This window comes from Mesoplodon densirostris, chromosome 11 (assembly GCF_025265405.1).
Source record: "Mesoplodon densirostris isolate mMesDen1 chromosome 11, mMesDen1 primary haplotype, whole genome shotgun sequence".
Classification (NCBI taxonomy): domain Eukaryota; kingdom Metazoa; phylum Chordata; class Mammalia; order Artiodactyla; family Ziphiidae; genus Mesoplodon; species Mesoplodon densirostris.
The window spans coordinates 76,537,675-76,556,805 of NC_082671.1; the positions used below are offsets into that span (position 1 = coordinate 76,537,675).

General features: G+C 46.7%; 1 protein-coding gene across 1 annotated transcript in view; it reads left to right on the forward strand.

Moving 5' to 3' along the window:
• Positions 1-19,131, forward strand: part of NUAK1 (NUAK family kinase 1) — a 69,997-nt gene that overhangs the window by 22,254 nt on the left and 28,612 nt on the right. The window contains exon 2 of the mRNA XM_060113860.1: positions 8,820-8,940. Coding sequence (XP_059969843.1) covers positions 8,820-8,940 — 121 coding nt within the window. The remainder of the gene's footprint in view (positions 1-8,819; positions 8,941-19,131) is intronic.

Genomic DNA, 19,131 nt, shown 5'->3' on the forward strand with positions numbered 1-19,131 from the left:
CTGTGCTGGGGCTTGCCTCACATGTAAATGTGAATTTAAACCCTTGTTTTTTGGTGGCAGTTTCAGTCCTGCTGCTAGCTGTGGTTTGGAATTTGGTTAGGAATCCCCACCCAGGGTATGATATATCCAGGAGTGGAGTGGGAATCAGGACCCTTGTTGCCGTTCCAGTGCTGCTGTTAGCTTCGTGAACTTGAGCCTGTACTTTAATCTCCCTGGGACTTGGTTTCCTCATCTGTAAAACGAGGGGGCTGGCATAGAACATTCTGGGGCCCTTGTCGCTCTAACATCTGCCAGTGATAATGTTGCTGGGTTATGCCTTCTCGCCCTTCATCATATACACAATCTGATACGAGCCCCACAGCAACCTCGTGGGGTCAGTGCTCTTGTCACCTTATTTGCAGATGAGGAAACTGAGGCTGTGACATGTTTGTCCGAGTACCTCCCTGTGCAGGGGGCACCTGGGCCAAGTTCCTGTGACTGATGACAGGGCCAAGGGGCTGAGGCTGGCTTTCCTAGCACTTCTGGCTGGGGCTCTGTTGGGCTTGGAGCTTGATAAATCAAGGTTGCACAATCCTAAGCTTATTCAAGCTGTGGTGTAAACAGTGTCAGAGTGATGAGATGCTACTACTTGAGGCTGTCCAACTTAGAAGTAACCTCAGCCCTCTGGTCTGGTCTGTCCTCCCCCCAGAACTATTGAAACCTGGAAGAAGAGCCGTTGAGCTTTAGATTTCTGAGTTGGTGTTGCATTTGGCTTTCAGGAATGTGAGAGTCCAAAAATAACCCCCTGCTTGGCCACTCGAGTCCCAGCTGAACAAGCCTCGCGTTTTCAGTATTTTTGTGATTCTGGTGTTGCCGGTGTAGCATCTCTTGTGCTACTGGAGACCGTTTCCTGCAGGGGGCCTTGGGATGGTTTCTTAGAGGTTTCCAGCAGATCCCCGTAAGAGGGGGCTTCTCACAGCCCCGGCTAGACCCTGTCTCACGGAGCAGGCAGGACGGGGGGCTCCGGAGCTTACCTCCTCTCTCCTCCTCTGGACACATTCACTTTGACCAGGCGTGGGAGCTCCAGGTGGCCTGCAGAGCATGAAGTAACCCATGAGCAGCCAGCTTCCGTGGCCTCTGGGCATCCACAGGCCTGCCTCGGGCTAGGATGAGCCAGATGTCCTCTGGGAACAAACCTTCCCTTTCCCAGGGGCAAATTAATGCAGGTCACTGAGTCCCTTCAAGGAAGTAGCTTGTTTTAAATTCCCCTCTTTATAGATGGGCAGTTCATGAATTTTCCTTAATCATCTAGCATTTAATATGACTGCATAGTATTTAAGTTACGGAAGGTGTGCCATCCCGGCCACATTGACTGTGGTTTAAGGTCAAACTAAAGAGTGCAGCAGAATCACTGGGGAAGCTTGTAAAAAGTGCCCATCCCAGCTTGTCCTCATCCTCAAATTCAATAGGTCTGGGGTGGGCCCTGGAATCTGCATTATGGCAGTCAACATCCCCCTTTCCTCCCCAGATGGAGGATCTGATGTAGGTGGTATGCCAACCAGCCTTTGGCAAATTGCTGTCTCCTGGAATCTAACTGCGTGCTCGGGGTGGGCTTGTCGCTTGCTCTATCATTGCTGCTGGTGCTAACTTTCCATTGGTTCCTGCCCGGTTAGCCCTGGCCACTGTCTCCTGTTTACAAACCTCAGTGCCATACAGGGAGTGTAAATCTGCCTGCAGTTTCTTAGTCATTAATTCCACTTCCCTTGTGGCATCGACACGTGCAATAATGACATTCTTCGCTCAGCCCTTGAAGGGGGCAGGTCCAGAACAAGGGATGACTGTATCTCTAGATAGAAACATCCCAGGCCCTTCTGAGGACCTCCTAAGTTCCTAAGTGGGCCCTGGCCCGGTCAAATAAAAATCTGCTTTGCTGTTTCAATTCTGGAGATAGAACACATTTTTCATGGCAGGAGAAAAAAAAAATCAGGGTCATCTGAGGAAACACCATCTCTTATGGGGAGTTTTGGGAAATCGAGGATTGAGAGCTGACTTACACAGGGTTATATGTTCAGAACCTCTTACAAGGTTAAAAGGCTGGTGGTGGTGAATGGTAGGATGCTGTTCTTTGAAGAGAAAGGTCTTTCTTCTATATGCTGTGCTCCCTGGCATCAGGATGCCTCTCCTCAGAGCCTGCTGATACAACTCTTGGCTTCTAACCTGCTTCTGTCTGAAGAAACATCCACGCATTGACATGAATCAACAGGCCAGAGAGGAAGAGGCCCACGGGCCCCACGGTGGAGCTGCCTTGGATTCCCATGGGGCTGGTTGCATCATAGCAACTTGCTAGAGTGCTTCCCTGAGTTGGCCAGACTCCTCACAAAGAGCTGGGGGTCATTTAATTAATTAGGGGCTTTGGCTGCAAGGTGGCCTCCTGGCTGGTGTCACCATGGTGATGGCCGGGCACAGCCTTTCTAAGTGAAAGCCGTTTGGTGATCCTGGGGAGCTTTGGACCTGTGGGGCCCATGTGGAGCTGTGCCTTTGCCTTGAACTCTGACCATCAACCAGGCCAGAGCAGGAACGCCCTACGCTGGCCTCCAACTTGACTTGGCTAACCATTCATTCCCACTGCAGATGGCCTCTGGGCCCCTTGGTAAGAAAAGGTCCCCTGAGCTGCCTCTGACTCAAGTGCCTTGCAGCTCCCGTGGAGCGGTGGAACGTGGCCGGGTGTGAGATCACACCTATGAATGGCAGGGAAGCTGCCAGCTCCTGTTGCTGGGATTAGAACTCAAACTTGTTCTCTCTAAGTGATGCTAATGCCGTGTTTATGGCCCCGTTTCTTCCCTGCTGCTCAGTCCCCAACTCCTGACCTCCCAGGACCTTACATGGGACCCTGTAAAAAACTTCATCCGCTTGGAGGGGGCCCATCACACTGGACTCTGGGGACTGTTTGGGATCCTTTGAGAGATTCTGTCACCTGCGATGTTTGCTATCCGTCCCAACTTTGTCCAACGCCTCAAGAATCAGCAGCCTCTGGGCTCAGCCTGCCTGGGTTCAAGTCCTCGCTCCATCTCTTACAGGCAGCGTGACTGTGGGCAAATTTTATCTCCTTGGTGCCTTGGTGCCCCTGTACAATGGGGTTGTAGTTAGGACTAAATGAGATAAAGTCCACTGGCACGTGGTTAACACATAATAGATATTAGTTACTGTTATTATTAAGAATATTGCCGCTGCTTTAAAAATGTTGATATGTTAGGCCAAAGACAAAGCACTAAGATCTTGCTACTCAAAGTGTGGTCCCTGGGCTGACATCACTGGTGCATCACCTGGGAGTTTGCTAGAAATCCAGAATCCCAGGCCCCACCTTAGACCTTTGGATTCAGAATCTTCATTTTTTTTTTTTTTTTCTTTTTGCGGTACGCGGGCCTCTCACTGTTGTGGCCTCTCCCGTTGCGGAGCACAGGCTCCGGACGCGCAGGCCCAGCGGCCATGGCTCACGGGCCCAGCCGCTCCGCGGCATGTGGGATCTTCCCGGACCGGGGCACGAACCCGCGTCCCCTGCATCGGCAGGCGGACTCTCAACCACTGCGCCACCAGGGAGGCCCCAGAATCTTCATTTTGACCAGATGCCTAGGACCCCTTTGAGAGGCACTGTCCTGGAACCCTCTCTTTAGGCTGACAGATGTCAATCAATGAGCATCATGGAAGGTGGCTCTGGAGGGAAGAGGGTAGTGATTCTTTTGGTTGGAGCCTCAAATACACACAGTCTGCCTGGAATTTTCTCCACTCCCCAAAGCAGCCCAGGAAGATGGCTGGCTGCCCTGCTCTGTGTAGGCATGCAGGCTGGATATTAATTTTAACCTGTTCTTGCCTCAGTACAAATGTGGAGAAGGGGAGGATGTGTGAGGGAGGAATGGGGAGGGGAGAGGCCCGTGTGATGATGTGCTGTGGGCTTGTCACCCCTTTAAATGTGGCCCAAGACCCTGTATCACTGTGTCGTTCTGACAGGCCTCGTTATAGTCACTGCCATTCAGTGAACACCTGAGGGCCAGACACTGTACTTACTTCTCCTCCTTACAATAGCCCCAAGAGTTAGGACTTGCCGACCCCATTTTACAGATGAAGAAACTGAGACCTGTGAGGTTCAGGTTTGCCTGAGGTCATCCAGCCAGCAAAAGCCTGAGCTTTCATCATACTGCTTTGCTCCCCATAGCCCTGCCTAGATCCCCGAGCTCTTAACATTCACAATGGCCACGGTGGAAAAGGAAGCCCAGCAGGCTGCAGAGCAGGTAGTTTTGGGTGATTATTCAAAAAAGGAAAAACGACCACTGCAGAAGAGAAGGCTGTTATATTTAGCAAGGGATCAGCATTGGCTGGGCTGTTTGCCTCTAAAACAGTCAGGCACCGCAGGGCAGAATTTGCAGGTCCACAGCCACAAGGTTTAATCATTAAACGACAGGGTGGCCTCATTTATAAGGCACACGGTGATGTCTAGACTTGGGAACACTTAGGAAAGGGGCTGTGCTGTGCGTCGGGCTTAAACACCTGAGTTCCCAGCTTCAGTCATTTGGAAGGCAGAGTGAAATCTCTCCAACTCCTGCAGGAGCAAACTGGACTTTTTTTTTGGAGGGTGTATGATTTCAGACATTTGGTAACCTCTTCCTGCTGGGCCCTTTCCTTACCTCTGTCTTTCTTTGTAGATGTGGGTGAGGATTGAGGAAAACTGGGGAGGAGGTTTGCTCCATAATATCGGGCATCTCTGTGTATCTCTTTGGTAGCCTTCGGCCACGAGGATAATTACGTAATTATTGTGTGATTTTTGCTTATTGCCCTTGTCCCCTTGTCCCCCCGCCCACCGCTTGAGGGCTGGTTGCATCATGGTATCTCAGCACTGTGCTTGGTACCAGGTGGGCGCTCAAAAGGATTAAGTCAATGAACAGTCAAAATCCAGAAAGGCTGGGCTTCCCTGGTGGCTCAGTGGTTGGGAGTCAGCCTGCTGATGCAGGGGACATGGGTTCGTTCCCCGGTCCAGGAGGATCCCACGTGCCGCGGAGCGGCTGGGCCCGTGAGCCATGGCCGCTGAGCCTGCACGTCCGGAGCCTGTGCTCCGCAGCGGGGGAGGCCACAACAGTGAGAGGCCCGCGTGCTGGAAAAAAAAAAAAAAAAAAAAAAAATTCCAGAAAGGCTGAAGTGGATACCGTGAGTAAGACTTTTGTCTCTAAGTGGGAACATTTGATTCCCCTGTTCACCTGGCAACTATTGGAAGGAGAAAGGGGAAATGGTCCTGAGGTTGCTTTTCGGGTTCCAGTTGTCTGTCCTCCTGTCTGGTCTCAGACTCAGGAGCCACGGATGCTCATGTGGGCTCAGCTGTTCTGAGCTTCCAGACATTTCTGATGAGGGTACAATTTAAAGACCCAGGAGAGAGATTCTCCTGCCCTTTGTGCACTTTGGGAACAAATGTGGTCTCCATTCCCTAGACCTTCACTTGCTGCCCCACGAGGAAGCGGGAGGAATTCAAGTTTGTTCTCAGGTTGGAGAAAAGACAGGAAGGCCCTATTCAGGGGGTATTCTCTCTGGGTTAAATGAGGCTGACATTTATTAAGCCCTTATCCTGGGCCAGGCATGTTCTAAGCCATTTAATCCTCATAGGGACCTGTGAGGCAGGTCCTGTATTTTCCTGCTTGACAGATGAGGAAACTGGAGCACAGAGAGGTTTTGCAACCTGCTCGAGGTCACACAGCTGGTGAGTGGTTTTAGCCAGGACTCGAGGCCATGTCCTTAACCATCGTGCCATGCTGCCTCACCGTGTGCTGGCTCAGTTTATCCTTCAACTTCACAAAGGAGGCACTGCATTACATTGCAGGAGCTGCATTTATAGATCTCGTTCTCCTTTTTAAACAACTCTTCAAAAATGTGACAACCATTTTTAGCTATCTGGCTCCTATGGAAACATCCTGGGAACTGGATTTGGCCTCAGGCTGAATATGCATCAAGCAAAGAAGCAGGGTAATTTCAGATGGTGTGGGAAAGGTGTAGGGAGAGTATAACGCCAGGAGTGTCCTTATCAGGTAGAGGGGTCAGGGAAGGCCTCCCTAAGGGACCGTGGAGCTGAAGCTTGAATGATAAGGATGTAAAGATCCGTGGTGTGTAAAGCACTTATCACAGTGTCTGTACCGTATATTAAGTGCGTCATGAATGCCGCTATTATTTCTATCCTTATTGCTTTCGTGGTTGGCCATTCATTGGATCTATGACCTTGGGTGAGTCATCTCCCGCTCTTGGGAGTTGAACTGAATGTCTTCCCTCTGGCCTTGACAGTTGCACAGTTCTAAGTGATTTCTAGCATTTGTCTCCCACCATGCCTTTGAAATAGGGGGCAAATGAGCCCTCTTTTACACTTTCAATGGAAGATTCATTGTCGGAAGAGGGAAGCTTTTGTGGAGGGACAACCACCGTGGCTATTAACATTTATGGAGCCCTTTTAGTTTCCTCAGTGCCGAGTGGGGTGTGATTAGAATGTGGGCACTTTCCTTTTCACACTGGGCTGGAAACATCCCTCTGGCAAATACACCGTGGGACCGTTGGCCTCTTGCTCCATGGTTGGGGGGATTGACAAGTCCACTTATTTTCTCAACCCCCAGAATGTCACTACCCTCCCCTGACCTTGGATGGTGAAAGAATTTATTTCTATTGTCATTTGACAATAGGGCCTCCCCAAGGCCAAGTTCAGCCTGCTGTATAATCAAAGGGGTAGTTTCACCACTCGGCCCATCTTTAGTTCCTGGAGGAATGTAGGAGTTGGTCCAAGAGCCACCCACATCCTCCACGGCCTGCGTGTGTTCACTGTCCGCTTCCTGCAGATCAAGCTCCCAGGATCGCAGGCCCTGCTCAGATAAAATAAAGCCTTCAAGTCATGTCTTTACATTTGACGTAAGCAAAGGCAGGCATTTCTTGCTGCATCCTGAATGGGGCTGTCATGAGGGCCTGGGGGAGCTGGGGGGCCTGGCACCCTGGTGAAAGGGGGCCTTGAAGCTGGAAGCTCATTCATCTCTGTGCAGCCTCCTTGTCTCCAGACGCGTGATCCACCCACACTCTAGGGAGGGTGCTACCTGCCCCTGGGTTTACAGCAGGGCGTCCTGTGTTTCCTGTTTGCTTTCCCCATTCCTCGATTGCCCACGTTAAGTAGGATGCCAAAGAATTCCTAAATCATCTTCTTGACGTGCCTGTCTCAGTGGTGCTGTTTGACTGGAGTGGTTGCTCCTCCGTTTTTGCTCCAATTCTACTATCACTTCCCTGGTCTGGCCTCTCATCCACCTAATAACATCAACCCCTGCCCCCCTGGCCTTCTTCCCTCCTTCCCCCTTCCCTCTCTATGTACCTGCCTCCCTGCCCACACTCAGTGTTTTCTTAGGCCTGCCACGCGCCAGGCATGGTTTTAAGCTCTGGAGAGAAAGCAGTGAACAAGATCCCCCACTAGTGTAGGGTCAGGTAATGACACCAATACTGATTTAATGACAGCTGGGGAAAGGTCTGCAAAGGAGAAATCCGGGGACGTGCTAGTTGATTTAACCAGCAAAGAGCAAAATCAAGAATAATAAGAGCTTCCTAAGTCTTGTGGCATCACAGATGGACTGGTTGTATTTTAGAAGCATTTCCATGTATAGTGCTGCATGGGGATCTGGTGCCCAGTCGGAAACTGCAGATGCTCACAGGTGTGAGTGCATTCCTGCTGCCGCCGCCCATGCTTGACCCTGTGATAGGCAAGGTGTGGCCCTGGGCTGCTGCTCACAAGGACTTTTTCCTCCAGAGCCTTTGCAATCCGAGGGGTGTTTTACTTCCTTTCATCCAGGAAAGGTTGCTAAGGTGAGGGTTGAGGTCACAAGAGGACCAGTTTGGAGAGAACTAAGCAGGCGTTCAGAGCTGGCAGCAAATCGATTGGCAGGTTTCCTTGTTACCCATGGATAACCCCCTCCACCAAAGTAGTTTTTGCCCCCCTTAGAGCCAAGGCGGATTAAATTACCAACCAACTTGTTTATGAGCAGAGATGAATTCATTGGCAAACATATTTCTTCCTTATTAGATTCCCATTGTCCTTTAATGTCTTTTTATTTATGTGTTTCTTTTGAGTAATTGCTCTGCGCCTTGGCCCTGGCAACTCTCTGCAGTTTGGATTTGCAGACAACATTGGCACGGAGCTTTTGGAATCAACTGGGGCTGAGTCTAGCTTAGCTTCCTTGGTTTTACTCTGACTTTTCTCAAGCAGGGCCTTTTGGTCGTATCACTTGCTATCAATGGTGCCTTAGTGAGAGGAAGGATGTAGGAAGGATTTGGCTTCTGAGCAATTGCATCAGCATAGCATAAGCTGGAGTCTTAAAACCCAAGGTTTGAGCAGAACTGGCCTTGAGACAGGCCACGCAATAAAGCCTTTTCTATCCATCACTGCGGCAGCTGCATGGTGGGGCTGAGTGATGCTAATTTCACCTCTCCATGTTTAGTCATCGACACCCTGTAAACCAAGCTCTCCTTTTTTCTTTTTTCAAAGGAACAGGATTCCTAGAGTAAATGAATCTGGCCGCGTGAAGCAGCCCTCTGCTTTGTGGGGGAAAAAAAAAAAAAAAGCCACCATCCCAAACCCAGGCTGTTAAAACCTGATGTTTTCTGTTGTCTGGAGAAGGGTGTTTTTGCTATAAATGAAAGATGTGACGGGGGTATTTCGAAGCTTTGTTTTGGTTATTGTCGGTTCTGCCAACAAGTAACATCTGTATTTATTTTCCAAACTCTCCCAATGGCTGATTTGCATCTGTTTAGTTCTCTGAGTAACATTTCATTTCCTGACTTTATAGGTTGCTATAAAATCCATTCGTAAGGACAAAATTAAGGATGAACAAGACATGGTTCACATCAGACGAGAGATTGAGATCATGTCATCCCTCAACCATCCTCATATCATCAGTATTTATGAAGGTCAGTGATTTTTTTTTTCACCCCCGTATCAGTTACCATTTCTCATACCATGGGGCCTGCCAAGATTTTGAGGTAATTGCCCTTCTGGGCAGGAGCCAAGTATTTTTCCTCATGATGCAAAAATAGCTGGGTGTTATCTCTTATTTGGTTACCTTGAGTGCAACCAGACACATGTAGCACAGCGCACTTTGGTGATAAAATAGCCCTGGCTGGTGCCTTCTTCTATCTTCCCAGTTTCTTGGTGGTTGCTAAGCAACCCACCTTATTGAAAACCAGTATGTGAGACAGGCATGGTTTCTGGAAAATGGCAGTTTTCTGGGTGGCCAAGTAACGGTGGATCTATTGTAAATGTCATTCCCCAAAGCTGATGCTTCAGGGGTGGTGTCATGAGTTATTCAAAGTTAGCCTTTCTGAGTTAGGAATTAACTTCCAGCAGGTCCAAGAAATGCCAAGAAAGAAGAGGGATCTGTTGGTGTGAAAGATACTTTGCAAATGCACTTCGAGTTGTTGGTGTTTATAGAAGGACAGGGAGGGGAAAAGCTTAGAAGGGTGTTCATGCTTCAACTCTTTAGTTCCTCATGGGAAGAAATGGAGAGTATCAACTTCCCAGTCTATCATTTAAAAAAAAAAATCCTTCAAAAAATTACACAAGCAACATGTGTTTATTGCAGAAATGATTGAAATACAACTGTTAAAATTTTAAAAATAATTTCTGCTCTCTCATTTTGATAAATGGCTCTTTATACATATTTATATTTTTAGTCTACTTTTCTATATCTGTATGTAGTTTTTATCCAGAGTTAGATCATACTGTTTATACTGGGTTTTAGCTTGATTTTTTTTTCATTTTTTATATCATGCATCTCTTCCTATATCAATAAATATTCCACTATAAGGACATTTTAAAAGGCTTTATAGTGTTCCATTTATGGACATACCATAATTTATTGGATCTATTTTCTTTTGTCAAATATATAAATTGTTTTAAATTTCTGGTTATTATAAACAGGGCTTTAAAGACTCTCCTTATACATCATGTTTACATTCATTTCTGATTATTTTCTTATGAAAAATCCCTAGTCTTGGATTTACTGAGTCAAAACATTTCTGTAGAATATTTTTTAATATATGGCTGAGTCAGAAAAATAAACCTATTTTTAATTTCTGGTCTGTTCATCATAACTTTTACAGTAAGGGCTAAGAGGAAACCAGACGGTGACCCTAAAGTTTTTCTGATATTTCAGTTTTCCTTCTTCTGGTTCCCTGCTGGTTTTTGCTATGCTTTTTTCCCCCTGCTATTTCTATTTTTGCTCCTCATGTAGAAGTAAATGCTGGTAGTATCTTTTATCTTGATTTTTCTAAAGCTCATTTTTGGGACCCTTGGAGGTAGGATTTTTAAGGGAAATTTGCATTTATTCAGTCACTTATTCATTCCACAAACATCTCTTGCAGTGAGCCTCAAACTGCAGTCCCTGGACCAGCAGCATCAGCATAAATTGGGATTGTTAGAAATGCAGAGTCCCAGGCCCTGCCCAGGACCTGCTGTAGATATGTAAACAATATATTCTGGGACCAAGGAGGCCCAAGCTTAGAAGTTTTCATGGAAATATATGGCATCCAAGCTGGGCCTTGAAGGAGTTTTTTGGAGGAAGAATTGACAAAAGTAGAATTCCAGGCTGGTAAAACAAATCTGAATATGCCTGGTAATTGAGGGGAATTTCCAGAAGTTGAGAAGTGAGTTGAGATACAAAATGCAGGATGAGAGTGAATTTTATTAAATGTGGAGTGTTTTTGCTCTGTGCGGGCCGGTTGCCATGGAAACCTGAAGGCCATCATGCACGGTGTGGACCAGTGTGAGTCACGTGCTCTGTGTGCAGTTCTGTGAGATTTCTTAGCCTAGAGCTGGAGGCTTCTTTACCAGGAAGCAGAGTTTTAATCCAGCATGAAGTTTCCAGTTCTTTATTTGGGAGACGGTCTGTGGTCACAGAAGTCTGGCATCAAGAAGCCTACTTCTTTACTAGCATCATGCTCTCCTTGACCTTGGGAATCCTTCAGGCTGAATGGGGAACAGGAGTCTGTCCCCCTTCCAAGGGAAGGCCGGAGATGAACCTCAGTGGAAGAACATCCTATTATCAAGGTCAAGGCCTTAGTCCAGCCCCTACTGGAGGCTTCAAGAAGAGAAGCCCTTGCTTGTAACTTTAAAGATGGGTATCAGCATGAATTAAAGTTCTTTGGGTGACTAGAAATAACTTTCACCAAGGCCTCAGGTGAGAGCTTGGGCTTCAATTCATAAAACCCTTAGAACTGGTTTTAGGGAGTCAGGGAAGAGCTTGAGTTCTCACACCAGACTTGAGACTTTGAGCAGGATGGTGGGCCTTTCAGTGCCTCAATGACTGCACCTATAAAATGGGGATAACAATTCTGCCCCCTCCTAGGGTTTGTCAGTAGGATTAAGTGAGATGATACATATACTGGTAAGCTCAAAAAGGTCATTGTTATGAAGACCCCATAATCATCCTAAGTAGTTCTTAATCTGGGGTCCATTGACAGGGTATTTCATGAGTGAGCTACAAAGGGTCTGTAAAGCCTCTGAAATTAAGTATGTAACTATGTTGTCTAAGCCACTAGCTACAGATGGATATTAAAATTAATTGAGGGCTTCCCTGGTGGCGCAGTGGTTGAGAGTCTGCCTGCCGAGGCAGGGGACACGGGTTCATGCCCCGGTGCGGGAAGATCCCACATGCCGCGGAGCAGCTAGGCCCGTGAGCCGTGGCCGCTGAGCCTGCGTGTCCGGAGCCTGTGCTTCGCAACGGGAGAGGCCACAACAGTGAGAGGCCCGCATACCGCAAAAAAAAAAAAAAAAAAAAAGAAAAGAAAAAAAATTAATTGAAATAAAAATTCAGCTCCTCAGACACTTTAGCCACATTTCAAGTAGCTCAACAGCCACATTTGGCTAGTGGCTGCCATATTGGACAGCATCGTAGTTGTGGAAACTGAGGCTCTGGAAGGTTCATGACTCCCTGGGTGTGTTTGTTTGCTAGGGCTGCTACCACAGACTGGTTGGCTTAAACAATAGAAATTTATTTTTTCTTGGATTTGGAGGCTTGAAAGTCCAAGACTAAGGTGTCAGTAGAGTTGGTTTCTTCTAAGGCCTCTCTCCTTGGCTTGTAGATTGCCATTTTCTCCCTGTGTCTTCACATCTGTATGTGTCTGTGTCGAAATTTTTCCTTCTTAGAAGGACACTAATCATTTTGGCTTAGGGCCCACCCTAATGACCTCATTTTAACTTGATAACTTCTTTAAAGACTATCTCCAAATAGGATTGCATTCTGAGGAATTAGGTGTTAGGACTTCAACAGAGCGTTTTTTGTTTGTTTGTTTTTTGTTTTGCAGTGGGGCTGGGAATATTCAGCTTATAATACTGGGTATGCTGGCTAGTTGGTGGCCCTGGCACACAGGTCTTCTTACCCCACTTGTTTTTTCCCTCTGCCAGGCCTCAGCCCTGTATTTCTGACCTTGTGTCTTGTTTTGCTGGCTCTGCAGCCCACCACTGTGCCCCAGGCATCCCCCTCAGCCTCGCCTTTTCCCTCCTTTTCAGCCCTGGGGTGTGGCAGGGGCAGTGCAGAGGTAGCAATGGTGGTGGGAACTGAGTCTGTGAGTTAATACCCTGGTCTCTCTGTAGCTCACAAAGTGAAACCTTCTCCCTGGAAGCTGATTGGTCATTTGATGGGCCAATCAGGAGCCTTAGCTGAGTGCAGACATGTGTTAATTTTCTGAGTGAAAAATCAGTGCTCAGGCATAATTGGCTGTTTGGACATTAGCTAAGTGAACTTTACAATTTCTTCTTCAACAAGGACCTTTATGATTTAAAACACACACACACACACACACACACACACACACACACATCCTAGCAAAAGCAGCAGTAGCAGTAACAATAATAGCAGCAACATGACAAAGCAATGATGTACCTAAACCTGTACGTTTAGGGTCTTTGGGGTTTCATGTGGGGAATGCACCATTTTGGACTGTACAATCAGGTGATATTGAAATAGCTAGTTCCAGAGGAATAATTCATTCATTAAAAAAACTAAGTGCCTACTATGTGCCAGGCCCTGTTCTAGGTACTAGGAATGCAAAGGTGAACAAGACAGGCTCTGGGCTATGGAGCTGAAATTTAGTGAATAGACAAGCGAACAGATAAGTGACTTTTGAGCTGAGACCTGAATGGAATGAGAAGTGAGCCCTTCGAAGACCTGGGCATTCCAGGCAGAGGGAACAGTATGTGCAGATGCTCAGAGGAGGGAAGCAGCTTGTGTTATGAGAAGTGAGAGAGGGCCTCTGAGGCTGAGGGACTGAATAGGGTGGCAGGAGAGAGGAAATTGGAGAGGGCCGGATTTTGACCACATTGGCTAAAGGAAAGAGTATGGATTTTTTACACCAGGAGTAGGGGGATGCCACTGGTTTTGAGGAGGGAAGTAACATTTTAAAATTAACACTTGAGGGCTTCCCTGGTGGCGCAGTGGTTGAGAGTCCGCCTGCTGATGCAAGGGACACGGGTTCGTGCCCTGGTCCGGGAAGATCCCACATGCCGCGGAGCGGCTGGGCCCGTGAGCCATGGCCACTGAGCCTGCGCGGCCGGAGCCTGTGCTCCGCAACGGGAGAGGCCACAACAGTGAGAGGCCCACGTACCGAAAACAAACAAACAAACAAATAAAATTAACATTTGAAAATAATACTAATAATAGCTTGGAGTTATTGAGTGTTTACCCTGTGCTAGGATATGTGTATGTATGATCTCATTTAATCTTTATGTCCATGAAGGATGAATTGTTAAGATCCCTATTTTATGGTAAGGAAAATTCAGCTTGGTGGCTAAGTGCATTTTCCAAGGTTATACCAAATACTAGTAAGTGGTGGATCTGAGAGTTGAACTTAGCAACACTCTGAAGCTTGTGCTGCTGTTACTAACCAGGTATTTAGTGGTCTGCAGCAACCCCTAATTGGGGGCAAGCCTTGTCCTAAACCCTGTGATACAGATAATTCCTGGCCTTCATAGAGGTTTCTGCCTTAAATATGTGAGAGTATTAAATCCCAGCTTGGTGGGTATTTTAGAGACTATTTCTGCATACATGTTAGGAAGAAGCTTGGGTCCCCAGTCCAGTAAATTCATAGGTCAAGTGTTTTCTTAGCTGCAGTTCATGGAAATGTAAGTTATTTGTATATTATTCACAGTACCTGCAGGCTCATAAAATCTGCAGCTTCACTGAATCAGTGCCGCTGTTCACCAGATCTCAAAAATAATTCCTTTTAAATGTTTCTTTCTCAAACCAGATCCTGGGGTTACTCTCCTATTGACATGTAGGTGAAGGTGATTGACCCTCAAATTTGTCAACTCTGTGTAAACACACAAACCATAACTGGCTTCTAATGCTAAGTAAATAAAAGAGGATAGACATACACCTTCTAGCATGTGATGCTATAAGGGTAACCTAATCGAGAGAGAAAAGGAAGAAAGAAATCTCTGGCACCATCTTGGGATGGACCCCTGTTTTCAGTCAAAGGAATTCCATTCTCGCAGCAGGGAGGTAATTGACAATAAGGAAAGAACAGCTGAAAAGGAAGTGCCCTGGAGCTTTCAACTTGGTTGCCTAGGATGGAAGAGATAAAAACGGTTTTTGCCTGGGGTTCTGATTTCAGGACCCAAGTTCAAACATCAAAGGCACATTGTCTCACCCCCATTTCCCCTTTGGAAGCCCAGGAGACTCAATCTGCAAAACCACAAACCAGCTATCTTGCTGCACAACACTTAAGGGAAACAGCACAGTCCAGCACGTAAAAGCAAAAAGGTGGGGAGTGGGGGAGATTGGGCCGGTGCTTTCACTTTTATGCTCTTGGTTTTTTTTGTTCCTGGAAATCTCTTTTCTTGGCCCTGCAAGATTACATCTTCTCTCTCTCGGCCCTTTTTTACATTGTGATATGCCGGACTGGCCAGCCTTTTCATCACATCCCCTGTCTTAGGTAAGGGTGAGCCTGGCTTTCTGGGACAAAGTAGGATGGCTATTTGGCATTTGTCAGCTGTGATCTCTTGCCTTTGGGAGAGTCTCTCAAACTTCAAAAACACAGTAGCAAGCAAATGTGTTTCTTTTAATAATCATGTGAGTTTCATGCCCTGGCTCCATGAGCCTTAAACCTGCTGTCCATGAGAAGATGTAACAGAGTCTATATTCTACTAAATTCTCCGAACTCCTACTGTGGAGACATTTTGGATGAGTTTACTATCAGTTAAAAGCTCCTCCCAGCTTCTTAGAAGTATACATTACAATATGCTTTTTTAAGCTACCTGTGCCTTATGAGATTCCAGTAGATCTTTCTGGAAGGGGATCTAGTTCTTGCCTCTTGGTGAAAATCACTGCTTTAAAAATCCAGGCTCTGATGACGGGCATTCCTGCCTTCTCCTCCCTTGCAACTTGTGGCCAGAGGCAATGGGGCCAGTGCAAGATGTTTCCACAGAACTCAGCAGAGGTCCTGGAGTGAGAAACTTTTGCTGCCCCTGGAAGAGAGCCCCTTGAGGATGGCAGGATCCCGATAAACTGCTGAATAATACACTTGAGCACGATTCTCAGAGGGTGACCCAGGACCAGCAGCATCAGCACCTTCTGGGCCCCATCCCAGACCCACTGAATCAGAAACCCTGCAAGTGGACCTGATGTTCTGTGTAATAACCAGCCCTCCAGGTGACTCTGCTGCACTCAAGTTTGAGAAGCGCCATATTAGAAAAACCCCTGTTCAGTAGGTTAGAAACTAAAGCAGGGCTTCATTGCGAGCATCAGTGATTTGGGGATACCTACAATGGAAGCGGTTAACATTTTTCTTCTCTGGCTCAAGTGACTTAATCCAGGGTTTTCAGGCAGCAGGCAAATCCTGATTTAGGCTCTTTCGAAGCCAAGGGACAGCTGATTTGATCTAACAAGGTCTGTGGGTCACTAATACTACCCCGTGTTCTTATTCATTTGCCTTATTCATTCATTCATTTTACAAAGATGTATTGAGCACCTATATTCCAGGTACTGGTCTGGCAGGGTGAATATGTATGCATTGTCCAAACGGGCTTAGATTTGAATGAATCAATTGCTTTGCCAATTGCTACTGTGTGACCTTGGGGTAGTGACTTAACCTCTCTGAGGCTTGGTTCCCTTAGTTATAAAGTGGGGTCAATAGCTAGCTACTTTATAGATAAGATTGTGAGGATTAAGATAATGAATAAAATGGCTAAGCTTGGTCCCAGGTACATGCTCAATAAACCATACTGATCTTTCTTGATGTGATGTTAGTTAAGAGATCTGAGAGGTCCTTTCTGGCTGGAATAGAAACTTCTATTGGGAGGTGGTAGCAGAGAAGGTTGAGGCCAGATTGTCCATTTCAGTGATTCTGAACTCTGGATGCACATTAGAACCTCATGGGGTGTTTGCAAGAAGAAATGCTGATGCCTGGGCCTCACCCCTAGGGATTTCAATTTAATTGGCCAGTCTGAGAAAGATGGGCTTGATCCTCCAACCAGGAGGAAGTGAGCCCTGCCCTAGAAACTTGTCTTGGTCCGATCATTTGTCGTCAGTGGATTCCAGAGCAGAACATGTGTCTGGCAGCTGTCACCAGTGAGCCGTGGGCGATACCTTTGGGCTTGGGTTTCCTTCCTCAGCCATTTGGTTGCTGCCCTCATCAGGGACTCAGAGCCCCATGAAACAGTTTGTTGAACTTGGCAGAGTGGTGTATTATGCTTGTGTTTACTCTTCTGAACCCATGGCGAATTGCTGAGCATTTTAACACACTCCCTCTGCTGTCAGATTCACAAGTTCCACATGAAGTCTCTTCAGACTACATCCAAATGAAGGACCCACCCCTGTTAATCACACAGCTCCAGAGAGTTTTCTTCACTTATAATCAGACAAACAAGCTCTTGGGCTGTGAATCTGTCCAGTCACGTTTCTAATGAGTTTCCTATGAAGTTAGCTATTTGACCTTCAAGTGTATTATTTTCATTGTTTTCATTTGATTACACCCAAGTCATTTTTCTAGAGGCTGGAGATTAGAAATAAAACAACCCAACGCGAATGCTACTCCCTGGCTGTCCTGCCTCACCCTCTTGGGTTTCCTGGAATTCAGTATTTTCTAGTGCCTCAAATAACGCCACTTGTACTTGAAGCTAATGTTTAAAGAAAAAAAAAAAAAGGAACTGTATTGCCATGTAACTTAGGGTCTTTTGAAATGAACTGGGATGGCTCTGTTAATTTGCCGAGGCTGCAAGTTAGGAAGCCTCATGGAGTGTAGAAGGGGGAGCTCTACAATGCCCATACCCTACAGAGGAGATTTGGATATTGAAAGAGGGATTGGACTAGATGAACTATAACTTCTAACTTGCAGAGTTTTGAGGTTTTTTTTGATTTGGGAATTTGTGCTCCGCCCCCTCCAGTGACTTCTGACAGTGGGTTCATCTGGTAGGTACGGCTCCAAGATTGACATCTGTGCTTTGGAACACCACTGGGGACTGAAGAATGGACCGCAGTTAAGAGAACCAGGCTTGCGGAGTCCTTTGATGTCTTTGAGTGTTAGTTCACTCTTTCCTCTGTTCTCCTACCCCTCTCCCATCCCTCAAGGGCACAAATGCAATCTCACGTGTGGATTCTGCCAATGCAGATCCATAATAATCCTGGATTTGATCCAGGCATGTCTTTGTTTGTTCTTCTTTCTTAAACTAAGATTTGCTGCCTGATAATAACAGCGGACACTTACATGTCTGCTTACTGCTGCGTGCTGGGGTAATCCTCACAAAGAGGATAGAAGCTTCATTTTAACAGATGAAGAAACTGAGGCAACAGAAAGGTTAAGTCACTTGCCAAGGTCACTCAGATGGGTAAATGGCAGGACCTGGATTTGCACCCAGGTAGCCTGGCTTTGGGAGTCAAGCTCTTAAGCTCTGCACTCTGTTGCCCAACGAAGCAGACTAGAATTTAGGGTTGACAAGATAGTCCTGAGCCATACCTCAGGGTCAAGCAGTGGCTAGAACCCAGAGGTGTGATGACCACAAGTTTGTCTTTTCCACCCTAAGTGATAAGGGTGGGATGAAACCATATAACAAAGCCACCTGTGGGGATTTTCAGGAGAGGGAGACTAAGGTTGTTTTCACAGAGGGTGGGATTTCTATCCCTTCACTGTGCAGATTGGGGAAGCATGCTTTTTTCCAGTTCACTGTAGAGGAGGGTGGAGTCCAATGGTTCGTCCTACATGGCGCCCTGATTCCTTCTCCCACACAGCCCCTCTATCCTGGTCATGTCCCCTGCCCTCCTAGTATTTGCTATTGGTCTCCCCAAATAGCACTAATAAATGGTACTTGGCCAGCCTTTTACATCTGCTCTTCCTCGGGCAGCTTATGCACTTTCTTTCATTTCGTCTGCCTTCTGTGGAGTCCACTGCTGGCGGTGGGTGGCCTGCTTGACTCTGGTTCTCCTTGGGCATGCCAACCGACATCCAGAAAGAGTTTTGGTTTAAGAAAAGACAATGAGTGAACTAAAGAGCCTTTCATTGTCCAAACCAGGAAACACATTGAGTCAACTCTGACCAGCTCACTGATGATGGGAGAGCTGCCAGTCTAGGTTAATTTTCTCACTCTCACTGCCTGGGCTTTCAGACTTACGGGATTAGAGGACCATTTTATGAAGGTCTGAGCCCATGAGGTGTCTGAAGTTTAGTTCTGGGGAGGGAACTCTTAAAGTATGAATCTTGTATTGACTAAATGACCCAGTTAGGCTGCAGACAATTCTTGCCAAGGAAAGATCACTCCATTTCTGAAATGAAAAAGAAAATGACTTTCTGGGAGGATCTTCCTGAACTTTAATAAAAGAGCACCCTGAGGAGTGGAATGGTACTTCTCTCTGAGGGCTTAGGAAAGTAATAAAGATGCTACTAATGTGAGGAGGCCCTGCCATGGAGCGAATGGCAGCATCCTGGAACTGATTTAGGAGATGGAGTCGATGGAAGGCAAAGGCATGAAGAGAATTCAGATTGGTCCATTCTAGGCTCTTGGCCTTTCACTTAAAACCAACAAACGAGTCTTCCTCTCTTGAGGTTACATGTTAAGCAGAAAGAGAGCCTCCATTTTTTATAACTTGCTTCTCATGGAACGTCCTGTTAATT